Source organism: Zonotrichia albicollis, chromosome 9 (assembly GCF_047830755.1).
Source record: "Zonotrichia albicollis isolate bZonAlb1 chromosome 9, bZonAlb1.hap1, whole genome shotgun sequence".
In the NCBI taxonomy this organism is placed as follows: Eukaryota; Metazoa; Chordata; class Aves; order Passeriformes; family Passerellidae; genus Zonotrichia; species Zonotrichia albicollis.
This window is the reverse complement of record NC_133827.1, coordinates 30,028,649-30,053,897: the sequence shown is the minus strand read 5'-3', so window position 1 is coordinate 30,053,897 and position 25,249 is coordinate 30,028,649. Positions and strand designations below refer to the sequence as shown.

The 25,249-nt window shown below is 41.5% G+C and overlaps 1 protein-coding gene across 3 annotated transcripts in view; it reads right to left on the bottom strand.

Moving 5' to 3' along the window:
* The window catches only part of ACAP2 (ArfGAP with coiled-coil, ankyrin repeat and PH domains 2), a 60,240-nt gene extending 38,694 nt beyond the window's left edge, over positions 1-21,546 (bottom strand). For 2 of the 3 annotated variants that reach the window (XM_074547189.1, XM_074547188.1), the window contains exons 1-4: positions 21,299-21,546; positions 4,491-4,548; positions 1,857-1,976; positions 1,158-1,211 (exon numbers count right to left, since the gene is read on the bottom strand). In XM_074547189.1, coding sequence (XP_074403290.1) covers positions 1,158-1,211; positions 1,857-1,976; positions 4,491-4,548; positions 21,299-21,351 — 285 coding nt within the window. In that variant the 5' untranslated portion in view covers positions 21,352-21,546. The remainder of the gene's footprint in view (positions 1-1,157; positions 1,212-1,856; positions 1,977-4,490; positions 4,549-21,298) is intronic. The other variant, XM_074547190.1, reaches the window with a different exon arrangement.
* Between the last annotated feature and the right edge of the window lie 3,703 nt (positions 21,547-25,249).

The following is a 25,249-nucleotide window of genomic DNA, read 5'->3' as shown; positions in this document are numbered from 1 at the left end:
CAGTAACACAGGACCTGTGTCAGAGGTGTCCAAAAGAACAAACCACAGATGAAAGACAGGGCTGAGAGGGATTCCAGCAGCAAGATGTGTGATGAAGAGGGACAGCCTGGGCTCATCTGCTCCATCTACTCTGCAGAAATCACTGACATGAAAGTAACATTGCTCCAGTACTGCTGCTTTAAACCTTGGCCCTCCCTTCTCACTGTTCACTTACTCCCTTCTTTACAGTCTTAGATTAGGTGCAGATATGTACACTCTGCATAATGGAAAGAAAATCAATCACAAAGCTATTAACCTGCTTTGCTTTGCTTCCCTTTCATTCTAAAAGCATGCATTTAAAACAAAAAAAGCCTAATCAGGCACTTTTAGAAACCTAACTTGAAGCTAGCAAACTTCCAATTCCATTCTATCTTGTCAATTTTTAAACTCCCAGTGGTATGAAAACCCCACATTTTAAGTGTCCTGCACATTTTCAGCACTTTGGAGACACTTCAGTTTGTTTCCAGCAATTTGCTGGGAAATTAACAAAGAGCAGTTGGGCCAATGAAAGACGAAAAAACCAGAAGAACAAATTTCTGAATACAAGACCAAACTCTTTAAAGGAAAAGTAACAAATTAGTTTTAAACTTAGGGAAAGCTGAAGTTTCTGATTAACTCTGACTAAAATGCTAAAAATTACAATTAGTCTTAAATCCTAGCATTTTCTCCTTTCTCCACACTTACTTAAATCTGCTATCCCTCCAAAAAGAAAACTATAGGCAAATCATAGGTGCTTCATTTTGTGCATTATAAAGGAAAGGGGAGAAAGTAGCAACTATGGAAATATGATCATTATTTCAGACCAGCAAAGGTATAAACTCATAGAATGTAACTGTTACCATCAGTTTGATTCAAAAAGATGAAACTATCCAGTATTTACTGTCTTAGAGCACCAAAGCTTACAAATTCCAAATGAAAAACAAACCAAGATGGAAATCTGCAGAAAAGGGGATATTTATAAATACCTTGTAAACAAAACATTGTTAAAATAGTTATTTAACACCTCTTAAACCATTACTTTGCAAACACTAGCAACAAGAAAGGCATTAACATTAATCTATTATCAAAAATAACTGAAGATGAGCTATCAGTGCCATGTTGCAGCTAGAAATACTCACATTATGATAATTGATCATTTCCTGTAAGGTGTCAGAGAACTTCATCAAATTGGTCTGTAAAGAGAAAATAAAAGTGGTTTAAGTTAAGCCCTATTAAAAATACAGCACAAAAGCAACAGTTCAGAGGTTTACAGCTTTTCAGTTTTTACAACTTGGAAATTCATTTTCCTTACAGCACTATTATGAGACTAAAACCATTAGGCTAGAAGGAGAGCACAGCTGTAATGGCAAATAAATCTATTTAAAGATACAAGCATGAAAAATGTTACTTCTGTCTACCTGTATATAAAGCACCAAACTGAAGAAAAGCAGGAAAAATTCAAATTGACTAAAGACACGGGAAACTCACATAATCTAAAACAGTAATTTACAGTATTTAATATGACACTAACAAATATTTTTCACATTTAATACTCTGACTCAAAAAAAACCCAGGTTAACGTGTTGCCATCACCAGTGCACACACTCATCTAACACGTTCTGAAATTTGGCAGAGCCATGTCACTGCTGAAACTAAACAGCACAGACACCTGCAGGGCACCACAGCTGGGAAACCCCCACTCTAAAAGAGATAGCAAAGAAAAAGGAGCAAAAAGGCAAATAATTCCATAAACTTCAACTACTTCTCTGGCCAACTGCTATGTTGTACCTTTTTAAAGTCATGTTTCTTTCCCTCCCCTTTCACCTCAAAGAACTTACCTCAACCAATTTATCTTTACAGGAATATTGTGCAAGGTCTCGAATTCCATTCATGAACTGCTTGTTGGCTGTACAAAATGCTTTCCCAGTGTCAATCATTGCAATACAAAGCTTCACCAGCTAAAATGAATATATAAATAGAGAGAAAGCAGAAGGCTTATTTTGATATGGTTTTTACACCATCATATAAACATGAAAACACTGAGCTTAGTTAAGGCTACAAAATAAAAATTTCCAAAGTTACATTCTCACCCTCAGATTCTATGAAAAGCTTTCTACTGTGTAGTAACAGCTATGAAAATACTACTCTAGGTCATTAGATATGTATTGGGAAAACTACCACTCTATAAACTTTTAAAATTAGTTTTCACTGGCTTTACTTTTAACTGACATGTTGCACATATTTCAAGAGAGTTTTACACAGGCAAAAAGTACAGCAGCCAAAACATAACCCAAAAAAATGATGAGGTTATTGTGGTTTCTGAGGAAAAACACCACAAAACAAACAAAAACTAAACCCACACGAGTTGTTTCATCCTGAGACACTCAGAATACAGGAAGAGGAAAGCCAAAGGCTCTGTGCACAAAGCACAGCTGGAGAGCCATGGTTACATCTCAGGAGGTGAAATCAATCGTGTTTCCACTCACAGACTAATCTCTGATGGCTTTCACCCTACCACTCATGCTTCAGTCAGCACCTCAGGCCCCATGGAACTGCAGTCTGATAAGAAGGTCTCAGTATCTTGTGATGGATGTTTTCCCACTTGAACCATTTATGCACTGAGCCATTAATGTAAGAACCAGGGGTTACTGCAATAATGCTCTCCTGAGATGGGTGCATTATGACTGAGCTTCTCCACCCTAAGCCAAGCTGAGAATAAAACCAGAAGACTGAACTTTCATCTCTGAAAGATCTTTCAAGGATGGTAAATAAATTATCATGAAAAGCAACACAGAAGCACTTGCTCCTATGTTGGGGCAAAGAAACCATCCAAGCATCCTTCCTGCCCTAGTTACCCAGTAATTTTTATGTTGACTCAGATCCTTAGGGAAAATGTAAAGCTAAGCATGATCTTCCACATTCTGATGAATGTCCAAGTTGCTTGAACAATGGACAGAAAAAAACCCCACTATCAACATTAACCTTTTTCCTTTACCTTTGCTTATAAGTTCACAAGCCTGAACTGGGCTTGCTTTCTTCCAGAGAGCACAAAACTGCACACAATATAGCCCAAAGTCAAAATTGTGAGACAATAAAACCAAGTTTAGTATGAACAACTGATCAGAAAAAGTTACCAACCAAGCCTAGACAAATTATTACCCTCAGGCCATACTTGCTTCAGCTCACCCAAGAAGCTTGGCTTTCAACTTTAGTATTGTACTACAAGGCCCAGAATAATGCCATTTAAGGAATATGAGAATTCTTTTTCCCAAAAACTTTCAGACTGGTGGAAAAGCCAAACTTGTAAGTTTGATTTTTCAGGTCTTCTAAATACTTACACTGGTAGATCTACCAAAAAAGATTCCACACCCCTACAGTAAAAATGTGTGTTATACCCAAAAGTTTCACCAAGATTCACACCAAATCAAAATTACGGATCATGAATTTATTTTGCAAGAGCAAGTAGCTAGATTATTAGCTACTAAAAACTAGAAATACTATTACAAGTAGTAAAGAACAAGTCTTCAGGCTTGACGCCATATTTATTTGTCTCCAGCTTTCTGCAGCCTGCTCAACAGCTGCAGGAAAAAAAGGTTGTATTCAAAAAGGAGTTAGGGAGGTAAACAAATGACATCTGCCTGCCATGTGAAAACACAGATGAAAATAATTTTAAACATTTAGCACAAACGCAAAGGAAAGAAGACTTTATACAGATGAAAACCAAAAATAAGCTACTCTCAAAACACTAGCAAAGAAATAACAAGTTTCCAAAGGTAAAGAAACCAATAAATGGATATTAAGGAGTTGAAAAGATGCTACATATAATTTTTTATATACATGCACAAAGTAGGACAAAGTGCAGGATGAATTTTACAGTAGTCAAGTCCTCCATACAACAGTGAAGGATATACATACATACAATATATATATACATACACACATATATATATATATACACGTATCTACATGTGAATATATAAATGCGTATATTTATGCGTATATATATGGATACATACACATATATACACACGTGTAAATATATATATACACACACATATACACACACACACACCTGGCTGCTGTGGCCGAGATTACCAGTGACAAACAGCATAGATTTTAATCCTCCCACCCAGAGGGTACCCAGATGTCCCCAGTGCACGCCATTGTGCCCAGCAGGCTCTGGGTGCAGCAGTGAACAAGCCCTGGCCTTTATCTCCCTGGGAGATCCCGGGCCGAGTCCCAGGGGCTCAGCCAGGGCCGCTCAGGAGGGAATTGCCCAAGCGGGGCCCCTGCCCAGGGAGGAGCCAGTTCAGCTGCCCGGGGCTGCTCTGCTCCAGCCTGGCCTCCAGCTGGATCCCTTCCCTCTGCAGAGCAGGGTGCTTGGTCAGCCACTAACACTTGCCAGCTGGGAACTCAAAAACAAAACCGAAACACACTTGCTGATGTTTCTGAGACAAACATTAAAAGCTTACCTTGTCAAGTTTCAGTTCCAGCTCTGTCACATCTCCTTCTACCTCTTCTAAAGTTGCCCTGTGTGTATAAAAGAGGTTTTCCTTTAAAATTTTACACAAAAATACTCCGAGTCTGGGGAGAAAGGGCAGACATGCATGCATCTAACTCATTTATTGCCATCACAGTTTTACTTAAATTTCAGCTATAAAACAGCATAGATTTTAAAGAACCACAAGAATTACAGGAAATTCCACAGTACAAAGAAAACTACATCACTGCTAAAATGTGGTCTATTGGTAAAGATTTGAGATCAAATTTTATCAATTTTGATATCTGTCACACCAAAATAGGTTTCTTCTGTTCTATAGACTTTGAAGCTAACAACAAAGGAAAGAAACTGAAAGGTTGAGGGAATTTTCTTAACTCTTTTAGTGACCTCCTGGCTCAAACCTGCTAAATAGGGTAGCAATTTCATGAATAACCTTGCTATGAGATTAGGAAAAAATACAGCACTAGCCATGTGTCAACTACCCTGCAGGGAGTTCAGATGGCACACCTGATTAGATAATTTACCTCTGATCTACACTGGTCAAATCTTCTAGGCCAGTCAAATTTAACTTGCCAGTAAAAGCTGCTTTCATGGAGAATTGCTAAAGAACAGGTTTTTGGGGTTTTTTGCCTCTTTTTTTTTCTTCTAAGCTCATGTTTCTTTGGACACCTCCTTCCTTATTGCTACCTGAAAAAAACATGAGGCTGAGGATGGATGACTGTTTGACTCTTTGTTCAGAGTCCATGAACACTGCTGCTTCATCAGGCCATTGCCTGGAGAGCCAAATGGGCTCATTTCTGGCAAGGAGAGCCCCTGGTGCCATCACAGGGTGCCCATTCTTTCAGTCATTCCAGCTTAACTGCTCATGGAACCACACTGTTTACCAGTAGTAGCCTGCCTTGGGGAAAATAAAGTAATAGGAAGTTTTCTGAAATGCTTTTTGGAAAATTGGATCAGACATTTCATATTTCAATCCTACAGAAAAACCTGGCTCTTCCTGGAAAATGTTATATAGGCAGGGAAGAATGATTTGGAGCAGGAATTTCTTAAGCCAACTTTATACCACTGAGGAGAGACTACACACAACCACAGCTTTACTGTCTCTTGCTAATTCCATTCCAGTTCACATGAGTACAAGCCAAGAACACAGAAAAAAAAAAAAAAAAAAAAAAAAAAAAGACTGGATCAGGCCCCAAGTTCAGGAAAAGCAGTTTTTTTACAAGAACAGTTCTGAAAAATGCTGCCAATTGCTTGCAGATCTCAAACACTGAGCATGACATTCCCAGCTTTTGCAGATTTCACTACACATAGTTGCATTCCAATTCTCATATCTCAATGCATTCCCACAGTTATGTCCCAGGTTTTATATCCAAGCAATCCTGTACCTACATTTTGGCTTCTCCCTCTTTGCTAGCTTCAGACCATGAAGGATTTCAGGCAACATTAATTTCTCTTTTACTTTCTTTATTTTCTTTCACAACTGATTCATTTCCATTTAAGTCTCTAGTTAATCTTGTTTCGGAAAGCATTAAAGAGAATTTAAAAAACCCAAAACCCAAAGGAAGGAAAAGCATCTCAATATTTAGACTTCAATTTTGTATTCGTTTGTTTATAATCACAGTACAACAAATTTTTATTTGTTTCTTTGGCATTAACATAAAAGCATGATTAAGAGGTTGTTTACAGAACTGCAGCAAGATCTGATAAGAGTATTATTTTTTGTGTCTTTAACTGAGTTCTAGCTCCACAGGACTTAATGAGCTAAAAGTCTAAGATTCAAAATGAACAGAGATAAAGGCAGTTAGAGCAGGCAGAATGAAGACAACACATCTGTTCAGTAATTAAACCCTCTATTCCAAGAGGCAAATTTTAAGACAGAATAAGCTCAAATTTTAGAAGTACCAGCAGAACATTTAAAAACTGAAACAATGAAGGGTAGATCAAGCAAAAAGAAGTATAAAGCAAAGCAGATAGAGGTCAGAAATGTCACAGGCCCCTGAGGCACCAGGCTGGTTCTCTGGGCTATTTCCCACCACTGCCATATGATGGAGGGATGGCATATCTGGGCCCTACACCTGGATTTGGATTGAACAGCTGTAGGGTTCCAGCCAAACCCCACTTTAATTCTATGTTTCTTTGCATAGAAATGACTACTTTACTGTTTCCACCACATAAAATCTAGTAGAAGTTATTATCATGCAAACATATTTACAGGTATTAGTCCAAAACTGGATTACAGTCACAAAAACAATGGAGAGGACACCTTCAGACTATCAGAATACAGATAGATACATCCAATTATGTACCCCCTAGCTACAAAAATTGTCTTCATGTTTTCATCCTGGGCTAGCAATACATGAAGAACAGCTGATCTGAGCTGTGCTATGTTAATGCTACCCTTGTTTTTCTTAATTTAATATTTTTTGAAGCCACAAAATGCATTTCTCTCTAAAACATCTGTGTCAGGCATAAAGTTCACAGAAAACTGCCATAATTCTGAGTAAATGTCATGTCCACAGCCAAGCCCCACTGTCCAGCTATAAACACAGGAAGTGGTGGTGAAACAGCTGAGGATCAAGTGCCAGATCTGACATGTAACAATACTGCTGCTCCTCAGTGAAGTGGGAGCTGGGAGCAAGATTTGAGTCACAGTGATCTCAGCCAGAAGGCTCCAGCAATAGGAATGAGGATCAAATCAGGTCCAGTGCATGAGTCAAACATCTGTGGCTTCCCAAGATGTTCAAATACTGCATGGCAACACACAAAACCAGAACAGCTGCTTAAGGGTGGAGGACAACTTTTATAAATGAGCAGTCTCCCATACTCTCCACGCTCTGTAATGAGGACTCTCAGGAATGTGTTTCTTTCCTCTGCTGTGACTTCTCTCCTCCACCACCCCCTACAACACAGCTCAGTTTGCTAGATACAGCTTCCTGCACAGCTGCAGTGCAGGAGGGATACAGGAGATAATAGAAGAAAACTCAAGACCAAAGTTTGCAGCCTTTTAAAATGAGGATAACGTCACCAGTTACCCAGCCCAGTGTATGTGAAGGACAGCTGAACTCTGATATCCATCACAACGCTCTCTTTAAGTGATCAGTAAAATACTTTCTTCCTGGTTAAGGTACTACAGAAATCCCAGGAAGCAAAGAGAATGATGATGGATAAACTCTCCTCTAAAAAAAAATGGGTCACTACACATTGCTGACCAGAACACCACACACACCATGGCCATGGACAGGGGTCTGCAGGGCCTGCTTGCTCCCACAGAACAGTGGTGATCACCAGTGCTTCTAAATTTAGCTCCTCTTCAAACAAAGTCTAATTGCCATTGAAGCCACACCCTGCCTTTAGTCTTTTGCTCATTCATTCATCATATTCTATATTGCATTTTCAGATTGTTTTCCTGAAAATGTGGAGGCTGGAATCAGTGGTCACTTTAAATCAGGTGCTGAAAAACAACAAACTGGAGAGGTCAAAGGTGCTATGGGCAACTAACGAATAATTATTAATTCTAGAAATAATACATCACCATAAAAATATTCAGAATGATAAAAGCCCAACAATAAAATATTTTCCAATAGTGTGTTTATTTTTTTCCTTTTAATTGAGAAAAGTTTTGATTCATTTATTGAATATACTTTCAGAAGGACAGGAACATGTCACAAAATCAATTGCTATTCATTCTGGGGCTTTTGAATACATTAATATCTTTGGACTCATGAAATGGAAATGGATTTTTACCACTGCAGTTCCAATGGAATTACTGTTAAAGTCTTGTCCTCAAATCTTAGAAAGACACAGCTCTCTTACTTGCACATATTCTGTGCAGAACAGCTCCTTAATGCACAACTTACACTTCACTAGAGATGACATCCTTTCAGCCAACATCCACTACACCTTCCAGACAGATTGAAAAAGAAAAGGTACTACTGAGTGTGAAAACCTGGAAATGAGATGCATAATTGCAAGATAAGAATATGAACCTGATGATTTACATGAATGTCTCCTCCTCTATGCCAGAGCCTATCAGGTGACAGGCAGCAAAAAGGACAGCAGGCATTCATCAGAGGATATACTGTGACCTGTAGTGTGATGGAAAGGCAAATTAAAATGCAGTTGTACCACAGAAAATATTACACTTGCTCAGCAGCTTGGTCTGGTTTGTCTTTGCCTCCCTTTCCTCCCACAGCAGCTGCACCTTGGGATCACCCTTCAGATGCAAAGCAACTGCTCCCAGGTGAGCTCAGAAACAGCCCCAGGCAGCTGAGGGCAGCCTCAGGCCAGGGGAGCACCAAGCCCTGTGGCTAATGGCACTGGACAGTGCCACTTGTCACTGCTCACCGAGGGCCATTGGCTGCTCCCTGTCACCAGCACAGCTGCACAGGGCTGCTCCTTTCCAGAGCAAGCCTTCCCATTTGTCTGGGTTACACTCAAGGAGCTTTCTCCCTGTGCCTTCCCTACCTGCTGAGGTCCTGCTGGGTGGCAGAGCTACCCTCCAATCACTGTCTACTCCATTTCATTTCCTTCACATATTACAAAAGTGTCCAGAGGCCTGTTAACCAGCTTGCCAAGAAGGAATACAGTTGGTACATGTGTCATGGCATCAGACACCAGAGACTAAAAAAGAAACATGACATTACTGAGGAACAAAGAAGGCATACATGGAACAATAAGGCCTAATAACTTTGGATAACAGCATGGACAGATGCAAGTAGAGTTTTACAACTTATGAGATGTGTCATAACCATAAATATCTGAAGATCTGAAGAAAGAACACTGTTGCAGCCTGTCACAGAGCCCATTGAAGTCCTGGTTTGGCACTGCAGAGTTTTTTCCCCACTGGCACAGAGCCCCTCCATACTGAGGAACAGATGATGAACTCTCCTGACACACTAAGATAAAATTCTTCATTCATGCTAGCAATCCCTTCATTATTAATTCTTTAATCATTGCCACACAACATTTTATCAATAGCTTGGAAAAACTTCTGTGTGCCCTACATGAACTGTAGGGCTTTTAATCAGAAAGCTGAACCCCCACCTTGAAATCCTAGAAATTTTCTATGAGCCTGGGGGACTGAAATATGGAAATACATTTCCTGAACAGAAGATTATGATGTTGATGAATAAGCCAAGTTTTCAGGTACATAGCAAACACTGTCTGCATTTCAAATTTCCCCAGAGACACGGGAATCAAGTCCTCAATATTAACAGGATCATTCCTCTACTTCTCTCAAGTAAGACTTAGAAAATAATCAAATGAAATAAAGCAAGGGTATTTATTGAATTCATAAAATTGTTAAAGCAAAGGTGTGCTTGTAGGTATCACTGCACCTACAAGGTTTAGTTCCTCCTCAATAATTCATATGGTCTAATATAACAAGTAGGACAAATCCTTTAAAGATGTACACTTCACTTAATTTGTTCTTTACTGCTAGACTACACACAGCTCAAAGATAATGAACATTATAAACAAATCAGTGTTCAAAAAGGAACAAGTTCTACTGCCCTTAACATGCACCTCTGGAAGCCAAACTCATTACCTCTAAGCTTGCACTAGCATTTAACAGTCTGTATGACCCAGTCTATCACACAGACTAAAAGGACTTCTGTGCTACCTGTTTAAATTTTTGAATTTTTCCTCTCAATACTCTTTTGGAGTAAATTGCCAGAAATGCCTATTTTCCCAATGGTTTCCCCTAATATTTCTCTCCTAAGCTTCTTCTATCCCAGGAGAGCCTGACAGTAAGCTTAAGCAGGAAATCAGCAACCTGTTTGCTCCACAAAGAGTCTGAGAGGCAGGATCTTCTTATCTTTCAACTTCAGTGTTGTGTTCATCAGAAGACAGCTGTTAACAAGATGGGGGCACAATGGTGACCATGAAATGTTCATGGAAAAGAAGTAGATTATACTGCAAGTTGGGAACAGTGCAGCATATCTCAATACATGTCCAGCACAGCTCTTGACTAGTGATTCCAACATCCAAGATTGGGCCAAAAACTTTTTAGGAGGACCTACTACCAGACAAGGAAGTAGGACTACAGTATCAAGATCTTGCAACAAAAAAAAAAAAAAAAAAAAAAAAAAACAAAAAAAAAAAAACCAAAACAAAAAAAAAAAAAAGGGCAGCAGAAAGGAGCTCAAGGAACTGATGGTGGACAGAAGCCTTGCTGCTGAAAAGTTGCCAACATCACAGAGCTGCTTTAATCTTTTAAATCTCAGCAACCACCCAGGATCTTGAACACAGAAGCAGCAGATGGAATGAAGGATTTCAACATTTGAAAACTCAAGTATGTAGTAAGGTCAGGAAGTGGAAGCATAAATATAACCATCAAGCAATCAACTGCAAAAGATACAAGATAGGACATCTAACAAACACACCCTGTTAGCCTCAAGATCTGGAGTTACCAGTCAGATGCTAAGAAGTCCTATCAACTTTGCTTAAAAAAGCTGTAAGTAATAACAGTCTGAAGAGCAGTGAAGACACTAATTTGGAAAGATTTGGAAAGAAACCCCTTATGTACCTCACCTGCAGCCAGTGCAGAATGGGTAAACACCAGTGCATAGCCCCAGCACAGCACTGCCAGGATCAATACTCAGAACTGATCCAGCAGCACCCAAGCACAAACACAGGAAACCCCGAGTCAAGTGCAGGCAGCCACGGGTCTGAGTGCTGTGCCATTAAACAAAAAGACACCACATGATCTCAACAGGAATCCTGGGTTTGCTTCCATTTCAGAAAAATTAGGTAACATCTGTCCCTTTCTTTTTGTAGCTCCCTTAGTTGCTGATTTAAACCTTACACCCTAACTAGAGGAGCTCTGCTGGGTACAAAGCAGCATAAGTTGGCAAAGTCTGTGTAACCAGAGCTCACCACGTTTCACAAGAGCTGAGCACCATTAGCTGTCTACAATTCCACTTTTATCAGGTGGATCTTCTTTACTGAAACCTGAGGGAAGGTTCAGATTTGCTATGAAGACTAAGTCCTCAGCAAGTATTTACCCTTTTTGTCCATTTCAGGAGTTGAATATTTCAGTACAAGTGCTCTATTTGACAGTCAGAGAGAAGGCTGCAGCTTTGTTGTAATACACAGAATCTGAACCTGATCTTTATTTAGCTATTAGGTGAATATACATATATGGATCTCCCACTCAGTAACCTAAAGTGCATTTTACATGTAAATTAAGAGTTTTATTGTGCAGTTTTATTGTTCCTGCATACTACAAAAACCAGTTGGTTTGCCCTTTATGCCTTCACATGGAAGCAGCCAGTCAAATTAATCCAATCTCAAACCAAGAGAATGGATAAGCACTAGAGCAGGACAATAGAGAAATATAGTTTTTCCTCAAATTTACTGTTCTGAAATTTGGAAAGGCCAGTTGCCTTTCCTCCTCATCTCTTTCAAATGATGATAAACTATTAAAAAAAAAAAAAAAGCATTTGGAACTTTATAATATAAAAACTACAAAATGCATGCAGTACACCCACAGCCCTGGAACTTCTCTGGGTACATTTAGTATCTTTTCTCCCACTACTTTTAGTCATCAAGAGATTTTAAAGACCTTGGGATTTCATTCATCTATCAAAGCTAACTGCAGGTAAGCTGTTTTTCAACCAAACAGAAGCTTACCTATCCTTTAATTAATACATGTTAAAGGTTTTTCATTTCAAATAAACTGCAAATATTTTCAAACAAAATCTTGCAAGATTGATATTTACAATTCAGTGGATATTTTGTAATAGTAGGCACATTCAATGCTTCCCCTTGACATTTTTCATCATTCTTTTTGGGATAAATCAAGTAGGATAGAATAAATAGGCAGATACATTCTTCACAATCAGACACTAGACAAAAGAAATGAAGTTAAATGAGTACTTTGAAAAATCATTCTCCACAAACTGGAGATTCTCCTGAAGAATAATCCTGTAGTTTCTTTTGAGGAATAATCCCACAGAGTAGGTGTGTAAATGTGTGTAGTCTTTTTAAACAGAGTCCAATTTAGTAACACACAAATTCAGCCAGAAGCTGCATCCTCAATGAAACACCAGATTCCTCAGTGGTCTTGAACAGTTTTTATCCTTAACAGCAGCCCTGTCTGGCCAAGCCAAAGCAATTGTTGTCTAACTGCTGTGCCTTATCTGATCAAACCCTGTATCTATGCACAGATACCCAAATCAGTCAGCTAAAGTGCCTTGGGAATGACAGAGCAGAAACATGTGATGTCCAGGGCACAGGTCACCTTATCCTGACTCATATGGCTAAAACACATCAAGAGCTCCTTGGGATCAAATCTTAATGAAGATCAATAGTTGTAAGGAGCCTAAGCCTAAGAGCTGGCTTAAGAGGAGGGGTGGTACACAGCACATGAGATGCATTCTCCTTTTCCTGTTTAAGGAAGGGGCCTGGGTCATTATTTACTAAACACTTTCTATAGATAGGAACTCCAACTTACATGGTACATGAAGTCTAGGAAAGATAGAAGCTACATTTCCAGTTGGCCTGTGAGGCTTCTCAGTGCCTTTTGCTAGTGCCAGTGAAGAACACAAGGCCCAACACTGCTGCACCTACATGACTTTTCTTCTTCATCTATGAGTTCTTATTTGGGTTACCTTAACCCAAAAGTATAATAACAACAGCATGTTTTACAGAACCAATAGGATTGTTATAACACCACATGTTCTTTACATTGAAATTTATCACAAGAATCCAGTCAAATGCTGAGTCTGATTACTTACACAAAGTACTCAAAAAAAAAAAAAAAAACCAAACCCCACACAAACAACACCTTTTAATGCCAAAAATTATCAACATTCAGAGCCCCATTAGTGCCCACTGACCAGTGGCTTGGGCAGCAAGGGAGTCAGTGGGGATCTGGAATCTAAGGAGGCATCAGAGGGTGGGACAGGACTTGCAGCACAGAGTGACAGCAGCCACCAGCTCTGTGCCAAGGACGGGATCCCTGTGTGACCACAGCACAGGCACAGAGGGGGCTCAGTGCCTCCCTGGGTGGAGCCCACAGGAGCAGAAACCCAAACCCCATCTCCCAGGTCACATTCCACACCTCTTTTTTGACAGACAGAAGGGATGACATTCCTGGTCAGAACTCTGAACAGAAGACACTTTCCCTTTGTTCCAAAGGACTGAATTCAAGTTTCCATCTACAATGTAATTCCGAATATCAGGACTAAAATCTGTTAAGTGATCTCTGGCATTACATAAGTTACACATATTTTTAATAATAACTACAAGATCACTAAAAATTGAAGACTAGAATATTTCAAATGCACAGAAATGTGTGTTTGATATGCATGTGTTCCTACTTAACAATTGGCACACAGCAAGATGGAAATCTGCAATTGTCTTGCATAGAATATGGTTTTTTAAATTTCAGCAGACTGAAGACATTTCACTGCATGTGACTACTTCAATTCTTTTGTATTATATCCAACTTAGAAACTTCAAAACCACACCATGCAAATTCCCACTAGCTCTGCTTTATGTTTATCAAGACAACACCATAGGCAGGGGTCTTCCTTTAACAACTGTTGCTGAAGGTAGATCACAAACTAACTAAACGAAAAGGCAGTTTGTGCACATGCATCTACTGTTAGATTCCTGTCCAGAAGCACAATACAACTATTTCAATGTTCATTAATATTGAAATGTGAACTATAAAAATTATCCAAGGGTATTGTGCCTGAATACTGCAGTCTTGAAATATCAAATAGATAACTTCAACCATCAAAAAGGAATCCTGATTTCCAGAAAGACTCATGCCACTAGTAGGCCACTTAAACAATAAGTTTACCAGAGATTTTCTCTGTTCAAAATCTCCTGTCATTCATAAAAGGAACTTGAAGGAACTATTTTGCAACAAATTATTTTCTTAGTCTATCACTGTGTCTTGTCAATTTGAAAATGCATACATGAGATCACTCCATAAATTAGATTTCTCCTCACACAGTCAGTGCATCACAACAACAACTGATTTACTCTAGGTCCGAGGCCTGGCTGTTTCTAATATTCATAAAGCAAACATTAACCATAAAATCCTTATTCTGCCACATACACAAGGAATCCTCTTGAAAAGATTATCAGGAAGGCAAAACAATGCTTGAGTATACTGGACTGCTTAAGCTGTCCAGTTTATGGTCATAATGATAATATCTACTATTTCTCATGTTCATAATCTGATCTTTTAGTCATGTGAAAGAGTGACAACAAAATCAGGATTCACACTGCCTCACACAGAAGTATGGAAAACTCCTGCATGTACTGAAATAACATTACAGTTATTTATCCACACACTAATGTGCATGTCCTCCCCATGGTCTTCCATTGCAGACAGCAATTTCAGCCCTTACTTTTGTTACAAATCTGCCACTAGCAAAAGGCAAAGCACCTAAATCACTACCTAAACTCGCAGGAATATCTAAATGCAAAACCAGCAGTATCTGCTCTCAGAGACCACATATGCATTTCCACAGTTTAAAATTTCTACACATATTCTTAAAATGAATTCTGCAAGTACAACTGAAAGGCAAACAAAAAAAACCCCAACCAAACCCTGAATTACTCACAATTTATTCTTCTATTTCCTGCCTATGTAAACATGACACTTCTGCATTTGCATCACCATGAGATACTAAACTGATTCAGGCAGTAAGGCCTGCATCAAGATTAAGGCAAAGGGTTCTGGTCTGTAAACAGTAATTTCTGTAGCCAATGGAAATTAGACGTTTTTCTTTCCTATTCTCTCCAAAACCAGGTTATAAGAACAGAGTTTGCTTTGGGAAATTTTCAGAATTATTTACTCTAGTAAAAAGTTAGCAATAATTGAAGCCATATTGTTCACTGCACAAAGTAAGAATGGGGAAAATGCTGACTAAATAATGTGGTTCTAAGTGCAAGGTTGTCAAGAAGCTAAGCCTGAAAAGAGATCACAGGACGCTGCAAACATTGCTGAAATCAGCACATTTGCTATTCAGAGGCCAACAGTTTCACAGATATGTACAGTGAAAAAACAGAGCCACCAAAAAGTCCACCTAGCCCAAGACACAGTTTTCTATTTTATACTTGCTACCTTTCCAATGAATATTCTATTTACTGACCTTCTTTTACAGGGATTTTAACATTACTATTCCTCCCCTCCCAAAAAATATAAAACTGCCATCTCCATAACTTTGGTTCCTAATGTAATTACATGAGATGTGCTTAGCCAACATAAAGGAGACACTCCAGGCTAAAGAACAAACCTCTTCAAATCTATATTTAAAACCTGAACGGCCATAAGGACTTGTATAATTACAGTTCCATTGCACACACACATAAATAAGCTGTCCTCTAATTCTGCAAGTACTCATTAGAGATCAGTTGTTCAGGCTTAATTAACATCAGTTCTTCAGCAAGCATCCTGCTGCTGTGCTAAAGTAATGTTATGAGAACGTGCAGATTTTGTCTCTACTTTCACTATAAGCTCCCTTCTCACTGTGGGATTTTTTTAAACATTTCCAGATAGATATGTAAAAAGACCAAAACTGAGGAAGTTAACATTTTAAGTTCCTACTAGCAATTTGAGATAGAGTTAAGATTTTTTAGTTTGCTCTTGTTAATATAAATCACAATCAAACAATAAAGAAAAAGAATCACCCTTAATAACACTATCCTTTGTTATTCATAACTGTGCCAGCCAACTTTTTGTTATTTTTAAAATGTAGGTGCACTAACCAAATAAAGACATCCTGATTTCAGGACATTTCTCTAATCTCCATTAGGAAGGATTGTTAACAATTTACGACTAAGTTTTTTCAGATATTTTCAGGTATTTCAGTGTGAAAGATTTTTCAGAGATATATTTGAGAGTGATCTTCAATGAACCTTCCTTATTCTTGAAAAATTTCCCTCAAAAAAATGTTCTGACATTGCACACTGTGCTCAAATACATCCCCCTTTCTTTAGGGCAATCATTTCCTTAATGTACATTTGAAAGGCATAGTTACAAACTTAAAAATAAATCCATTGACTAGAGCCTGAGCAGAACAGGACAGTCACTGCAATCCCCACAGAAGTGCAGAATTAGAAACCTAGCATCAGTTGAACTAAGTTTAACTCCAGCAGAGTCCCAGCAGCATGGACAGGGATGTTGTACACGTGTAAGTTACTGACACCCCTCCTAGACTGTCCTGCACGTCACTGCAGCTACAAAAAGTGCACTTCTGCAGTCTCATACAGGAAATTATCAATGCTAACAACCACGTAAGTATGAAATATGCTAAATGCAAACTCCAAAGGAAATGCTTGGCAGCTTTTTCTTTTGACTTATTGTATCTTTTTTCCTATTCTTCTGCAATAGTTTCCATCCTCCCTTGCCAAGCACGTTACAAACTTGCTTTTCAGTCCCAAACACCAAGGGCAGAAAGCCCAGACCAAACATTTCTTTGGAAATTCGTTCTAAAACAGCTAGGTAAGTCTGAGCAAACCACATTTTGTACGCACAGTTCTTGGTCTCATTCCATTTCACACTGGCCATGTGGCTGAGCTCACCCCCAGGAGCAGCCCAGAGGTTTCAGTGGAGCCCCATCCACGCTGAACACCAGGGTTTGGTGCCCCTCACAGCAGGGCAGGAAGCAGCTGCCTCCAGCACCCTTCCCACTGCTCTCCTGATGGTCCTATCTTTACATTTTCTTCAGAAGGTAATAAGCAGACCAAAGCATATTTTTAGGCATCTTTGAGTTAGGCACTTTTGATAATTTCTCTGACTGCTGAACACAACATACTCCAAATAGGTTAAATAAGTTACTTTCTTATATTACTCATACTTTAAGTGACAAAATGTTTACCACTACTTGGGAAACAGATGCTTAGTGACAAACCATTGGTTACACAGTGCAAAACAAGTGAGAAAATATACATCATAAATCTAGAAAGCCAGAAAGTGGCACAAGTGACCTCTTCAACCTGCATCTCCTGGATAAGCATGAGGGGCAGCTCAGCTGGCCCCACACAGACAGAGCAGGGCCAAAGGAGGAGAAGAAAGGGAAGCCCAGTGACCAGGCAGCCTCACACACAGGCTGCCCCCAGAGCAGGCTTCAGCTCAGGCAACAGGAACACTCCCCAGAGGAGTCCCTTTGAAGGGAATACACTACAACCACAGTTAGACCCAGAAACTACCCAAAAATACTTTTACTAAGAATGGTAATTGACAACAGTTTCATTTATATTTTGATCTACCTCATTCACCCATCATCTGTTCTGCAGCTGGGGTCTCAGGAAATGAATAGAAATTTAAATGCAAAAAAAATTTAAACTTTGGCAACAGTGACAGATAAGGACAAAGAAATGATCTCAAAAACACAGAGCTTTTTATTAAAGCCTGGATCAGCTGGAATGTTTTTGAAGAGAGTTCTACAATTCCACAGATTACAAGCAATTGAATTTTGCTTTTTCTATTATTTGCTGTTTATCAAAATTGTTAACTGCTACTTAGAGCAGCTGTATTTCCACATCACTTAAAATTGCTTCTCCTTTCTAGTAATTTAGTTCCAGTGATTCATGTGGTTGCTACAGTGATACCTCATTGAGAAAAAACATTCTATAGGTAGAAGAAGAAGAAATGAAAATGAAACAGCAAAGTAGAAGCCTGTTCCATTAAACTCTGAAACTTAAACTCTCATTGTTTAAAGGAGAAAGAATTATTTCACAATGCTATTTGCATATTTAAAACTACTGCAGGAATGCATGATTATGTACACAGAACTTGCCAGCACAGCTCAGTTCTTATTGTTCAAGGGCTGCTCCAAAACCCCTCCTCAGCCAACTTCTTCATTTGATGGGAAGTCACGGACACGAACTGCAAACACATTTCCTCAGCAGCTCTTTGGTGTGCCCATGTTTTGGGAGAGGGGATCATGACAGAAAAGCATGTGATTACAGCAAGACAATTTTCAAAGCAAGTTTAGGAAAAAACCATGACTACACATTTGCATAAGTGTGCCTGAACTCGTAGCCTTTCCCACTACCTCAAAAATCAGTTTCTAAACATCAAGTCTCCAACTACAAACTGATTTGGCATATTCTAAGTTTACAAATCTAGTGATACAATAAGCCATTATTGCTTCAGGTTTTGTAATTCAGAGATTTCTTTATCATCTACTGGAGAGTGAAAAAAACCTGGTATGCCTTGCTATGAAATAACTCATCATACTTCTGATGTGAGTCTTTATAGCCATTATTATCTCATCACATATCAGCACCTCAACAGCTACAAACCACCATCCCTCCACAAGCACTTTAAGCAAGGAAACAGACCTCAGGTGTTGTGATTTGGGGCCCAATTAAATCTCAAAGCCAAGAAATATCAATATGAACTTCAGGAGAAATAGATAAGCAAGGAAAGCCATGTGGCTAAAGCTGCCTGTGGTAGCATGTTTTGAAAGATTTAAATAGTTCCCCATGAAAACAGGGATTCAGTGACTCAGGAACTCTGATTCACCCGTGCCCTCCCAGTTATCACCACAACCATAAGAAAGTAACCTGTGACATTTCTATTCATTCCATACCTCCCCACAGTTTTATTCAACAGCTCTGACAGGGATACTGACAGGAAGGACAGAGGCTACACCCTCCTGCTCAGCAAGGTCAGGAGAGAGCCGCAGCTCAGCTTTGCTACAAGAGCACAGAGCAAGAGGCTGCTTTATGTCCACACCACCCCCTGCAAGAACACAGGACTCTGTCATGACCTTGCTCTACATCAGTGTCTCTGCCATCCCTCCATAAAACCACTGCAGTAACCTTCATTCAGAAGGTTTCTACACTTTATATGAATATTAAGAATAACCAAAATTATAACAGCAAATATTGATGACTAATAATGAAAGATATGGAACTTTTTTAGAAATACTACAGGAATTCTACCTAACAATTTTAACCATTTCCTATCAGTTAAAGGTTGGAAGGATGTCTTGATGGCATACACCATAAGGTTTTCTGCAATTTATTCAAAGGTAGTAGTATCAGACTGGGAAAAAGATCATGAGGTACTAGAAGACCCTAACAAGGGATTTGCTCCAGATTCTTTTCCTTGAAGGAAAGGAATCAAGAGGGGCAAAAGGAAAATGCTACAAAGTGAATTCAAATGAACTACTATGACTTACCTTGGAGAAACTGCATCACACTTCTGCTCATGAATTTTAGTCACAACTTCTTGTTTGCTCAAGTGTATTTAGCACTTTATCAGGTAAGAGTAACTAAAATAATGCAACTACTGGTATAGTTCTGTGGTTAAATTATGCTAATCTACAACTGCATTGCCACCAAATGGGATGGACCAACACTACATACAGTTGTCTCTGAATTTATATACACTAGCAAGCATGTCCAGCTCAGGACAAAGGCTTGTGAAACAGCTAAGCCAATGTAAAACTTACCTGCTGACCTAAGGGAGGTCTCACTCTCCACTGCCTTCCTCTAGCCTTGCTCCTGGCAGTGAAGTTTCCTCTCTCTACTCCCCATAAGCTTTAGTAGGTTTCACGCCCACTGAGAGGCTAACACAACTCACTAACCTGGCAGAGAACCATCCAGCCTCCTCTGCCAGGGCACCCGGCTCACTGAAGGATCCCACAACACACGTCACAGCCACCAAAAACCCGTGGGAGAGGCAGCCAGCGACAAACTGGCAGCAGAGGCAGGAGCAAAGGAGGGAAGAACAGGAACTCCAACTTCTGCCAAGGGTAAGCCATTCAACCAACCTTCCTTCTCCAACTTCCTCTACATCCCAGATACCACAGCATTGCTAAAGCTGATACAAAGCGGAGGCGTGAACATCCAGGCAGAGAGCAGAGGAAGAGCAGCACTATTTCCCTCAACATCCAGAGCTCACCACAGAGCCACGGGCTCTTGAGATATGAGCGCGGTGTGGGACAGGACACGCACAGCAGTGACACATCACGTCATGGAGCTGTTTGTGTCTCCAGCATCTAGCAGGGTAATACCAGGCACAAAAACTGGGTGAATGTAGGCACACACCAGCCACGCATCCCAAAGAGAGGCACAACTGTGTTGATTAGATACAACGGTGTAAAATACATATATAGAATGGGTAAAAACATAAGGGAAGACTGAGGGAAATGTTGCCTGACATTAGCAGAAATAACCCTACAGCAAGGACAGACAACTGGTCACTCGACTGGGGAAAAACAAAGGAGTGCGTGCTTTGCTCTGACAACAGGAAGTAAGACGATACTGAGCTTGTTTGCTACTGGCACCCCAACAGGGGCCACACCGAACCCGGACCATGGAACAGACTCAGGCAGGAGACGCTGGGAACTGAAGTGTGAGCACAACTCTGAAGAACCGAGGAGAGACCCCCACAGAGTTCACCCTCCTGAGCCCGAGTCTCAGCTGACATTGCTCGGCTGAGCAGCATTGCCTGCACCGCCACCATTCACCCCCATCTCGTCCAAGGCGTGACCCCAGCAGTGCTCAGTGCTCACTGCGCTGCCTCCGCAGGAGCCCAGCCCCGCACATTTCCCACTCAGCCCCGCACACGCTGCCCCTCTTCCCTGCACTTCCCACACCGCCCTCCCCTTCCTCCTCAGAGCCCCCACACCACGGCAGCACGCACACAGCCCCTGCCCGCCCCTCCACTGAGGGCCGGCTGCCCGCAGCTCGTCACACCTGTCACCCCCAGCGCCCGCACAGCCCGGCCCGCCCCGCACACACCCGGCCCCGCTTCCTGTCCCCCGGCACGACCCCGGCCCGGCCCTTTCTCGGCGGCACCTGAAGCGCGGCGAGTCCTTCAGGCACTCCTCGAAGTCCACGGTCACCTTCATGGTGGCGGGGCGCGCCGCTGCCTCCGCTGCTGCGGCTGCTGGCGGTGGTGGCGCGGCGAACCCGGGGCGAGGCGAGACCGGGCCAGGGCCGGCGGGCGGGGCGGGGCGGGACGGGGCGGAGCGGGGGCGGTGCTCGGGGCGGGGGCGGTGGCCGGAGCGCCCTGTGCCCGCCCCGCCCGGGCGCGACTGACGGCCCGGGCAGCCAGCAGCGACTGCCCGCGAGAGCGGGGGGCGCGCCGGCCAATCACAACGCGAGAGGGGAGGGCTCAGTAGGCAGAGCGCCCAATAAACGTGGCCGCTCGGAAGATGCAGCCAACCGCCGGCACCGCAGCGATTGCTCCCGCCCCAGCGAGTTCAGAGTGACAGCCGGGGCCGCCAATGGGCAGGCGGCCGCTCCAATCGGCAGCTGCAGCGCCGCGGCTGCCTGGATCGCTGCGGCCACAGCCCGGCCCGGCGTTCGCCGCCGTGACGCTGCATGGGGCGGGGCGGACCGGGTGGCGGCGGGCCCCGCTCAGCCCGGTACCTCCTTGGTGGTTTCAAATTACAGCTCCTCATTAAACGGGGGATGTGCCCCTCGGGGCTGAGAGGCGCGGGGAAGGGTCGGGCGGGCCCCGAGCAGTTGTACCGGGCGGAGAGCGGCCGCTTCCGTCAGGCGGCTCCGCCCTCAGCCCGGGCCCAGCGAGCCCGTGCCGTGCAGGGGTAGGCGGGACGGGCGCGGGTCCTGCTGAGGGTGCCACCAGCAGGGAGACAGCCAGCCCCGGTACTCTCCGTGTGATTCACTTATAGATAGAGGAAATAACTCGTGGGGGAGACTCAAAGGAGTCTTTGAAGGAGAAACAAAAAGTGTGCTTGCTTGGGTTTCTTACCGAACCTTTGTCCGTGAATACTTTTTGAACTAGAGCAGATCATATTTTGAAGTAGAGTGATACAGAGTGAACAGTACCATGTTGCAGTCTCCAGTTTGCAGTGAAGAACAGCAGAACATTGGAGATTTCTGCTTGTTTAAGAGAATACAGAAAATATCTTTAACTAGTTAGGTGCTGCTTAATGTTCCCAGATGTAAAACTGACAGGAGCACCAGCCAGCCCCACTCCTCCTCAAAAGCAGTGACAGAGAAATAGAAGTTGCTATCCAAGTAAAACTTGTCAAAGATGAAGCGGTCACAGGCTCCATCCCGCAGTCACAGGGACTCTGCTGAGAAGCTGACAGAAGTAGAGGATGTTCACTCTTGCCTCCTCTCCGACTTGCGGAGCTGCCATACCTGCTTCCAGTGAGCCCCCCTGCAGCTTTCACACCCCAGCATCTGCAATAATTTGTTGTTTTATCGCTTGTTTTATCTCTTGTTTTTTCATATTCTTCCCATTCTCTCTCCCCGCCTTCCTTTCAGTGCTGTGATGAGAAACAGTCAACATGGAAGGAGGGGAACATAACTTCTTTCCAAGAAGGTGAATGCCTGCTGTACCCTTACTGTCCCGCCCTCAGTTAAGGTGTCCTTTCACAGAGGCAGAGGGACACTTGTTGGTTCAGTCACTTGTGATTTAGAATGTCAGGGTTTTTTTTTCCTAAGACCGTGAAATATCAGAACCAAACTACAAGTTACACAGATGTACAACTGTATATTTTTGTGAGCTGTCCCTCACCAAAACTAGCCAAACTACCACTATTTTGATTAGGCATTCAAGTCACACCCACTCAGGAAAAGCAGCATGTTAATATTTGTATCACTGAGGCTGCATTTATGTTGTGAAATTTACTTTGCAACTGAAGTATGCAATTGAAAAGAGCCCAGCTCTGTTTTGAGGAAGAGTTTTACTTCCTAAGTAGCTGCTGTTAGTCATTTTCCATTACTCCATGCCAGTGAGTGATGACTCAGTGTTGACCATGAAGAGACAGATCAGTTGTGCTTAAATACTAAAACACACAAAGAAAAACACCTTGAAAAATGCAACCTTTTCTGTATTACTATCTCAAGTTCATGACTTAGGTTACCAGATCTACCCTCAGGTCTAGGCAAGATTCAGCAAATCTGAACTGTGTGAACAAAACAATATACATCAAAGTTACAATAAATGACAGTCATGAGGAAATTACAATATTGGTTTAAGAATTTATCTGTGAACACACCTGCAAATTTTAGTTGCCAGTTTCTTCTGAAGAGCTCCAAGAAGCCAAACATTAGATTAGTATTAGTGTGATAATGTAGTAATGAAAACAATGGTTTTATTTATGTTGTGACACTTAACACTGGTTTCAAACAAAATAATTACATTGGTGAGGTGGCATCATAATACCACAAAAAAGCATGTTACAGAAACAAAGAGTTCTGGTAAGATGTACAAGTTTCACATGAGACAGTGAGCTGTGGAAAAAGTATCTGCAGTTTCCATGAATTGTACAAGTTGGTGGGAAAGAAACTATGGACAGAAAACATAAAATCTATACACATGAGTTAAGGCTCTTATTTGTAAGTGATCTTCCTAATGGAAGCATATTGAAAATGCTTTCTCTAAACAGGATACAGCTTGAGGACTTAAACCTGTGCAAGAAGATTCACAATGATGGTGCTGTGGAGCTCACTGTCCACATAAGTAAGTGCTGTGTTTGTTTCCTCTTTACACCACTCTGTATTCTACACATGAGCATTTACCACGTGCACCTAAAGATGTGCAGGCAAGCTAAGTCCTCATCAAATGCAAAAAGAGAAAACACATTTCTTCTCTTGTCCCCATTCAGCAGGGAACTCTAGCTGGTATTTCTAAAGCAGAGGGAAATCAGACATCCCTTTGTAAAAAACGCTATATGGAGTTTCTGGAGCTACTGCAAAGTAAAACTTACCCAATTTAGCTTTTAAAATACATCAAAGTGTAAGCACAGAAAATTAGGTAAACCAGCCTTTCAGTTAGAAGCAGTGTCAAGGACATTGGGTTGCACTTCTGCTGAGGAAGACAAGGAAGCACCGTGAACAGAATTTCTGCTAGCACTGAGGAAAATGCAAAGAATAAAGCCTTTAAAAACTCCAAACTAAATCAAGTTTCAAAATAGCATCAGACTTGGAATTTAGGTGCTTAGTGGCACAGAAAAAGGGAGATCACCCAAGCAGCTCAAAATACCTGAGTGATGAAGGGACCTACGATACATTATGTGGTTCATTTAAAAACATCTTCATGCATTTGTGTACCTCCCTCAAAGCTTCACACTAATTTCATTTAAGATACTGGAAGCCATTACAGGAAAGGTCTTTATTGGAAGTAAGCAAAGTGTTTGTTAAACAAAATGCTTTCTAGACCTTGTAAGGTACAAAGAAGCCCTGGTGAGCACCAAATGGCCTTGGACACAAGAAAGTGGGGGCTTAAGGAGGGCAGGACATTAGCTTGGGTAAGAGCTACCTTAACTGCAGGTGTGAAGTACCCGTGGGTACTCAGCACAAAGCACAAGTGATCTGCTCCCCAGCTCCCAGAGCACACTGCTGTCACCTGCACACACTGCTGTCACCTGCACACACTTCTCACCGTGTCCGTGCTCAGTGACAGTCACCCGGCTTTGCTGAGCCCTGCCGTGCTCTCAGCAGGATTTCAGTGCCCAGCTGGGGCTGGCCAGGCCAGCAGCTGCTCAGCCTGAAACACAGCTCAGTGCACACACATCAACACTCTGAACACTGCAAGCTGCTTTATAAAAGGTACAAACCTAAAGTTTTGAAATCCTATTCTTAGGAGCCAAATTGAAAGCTTCAGTAAGTGACTTGATGAGTCAGAAGTATCTAAATGCTTACCCTTTGCCCCTGTTTACTCTATGCAAGTGACCACATTTGATACAAGAAGAAATAGCACTCTGCATGTTGAAAAACTAGCATCACCACACTGGCCAGAATCAAGAATTCAACTCTTTCTTGTGAAAAGAC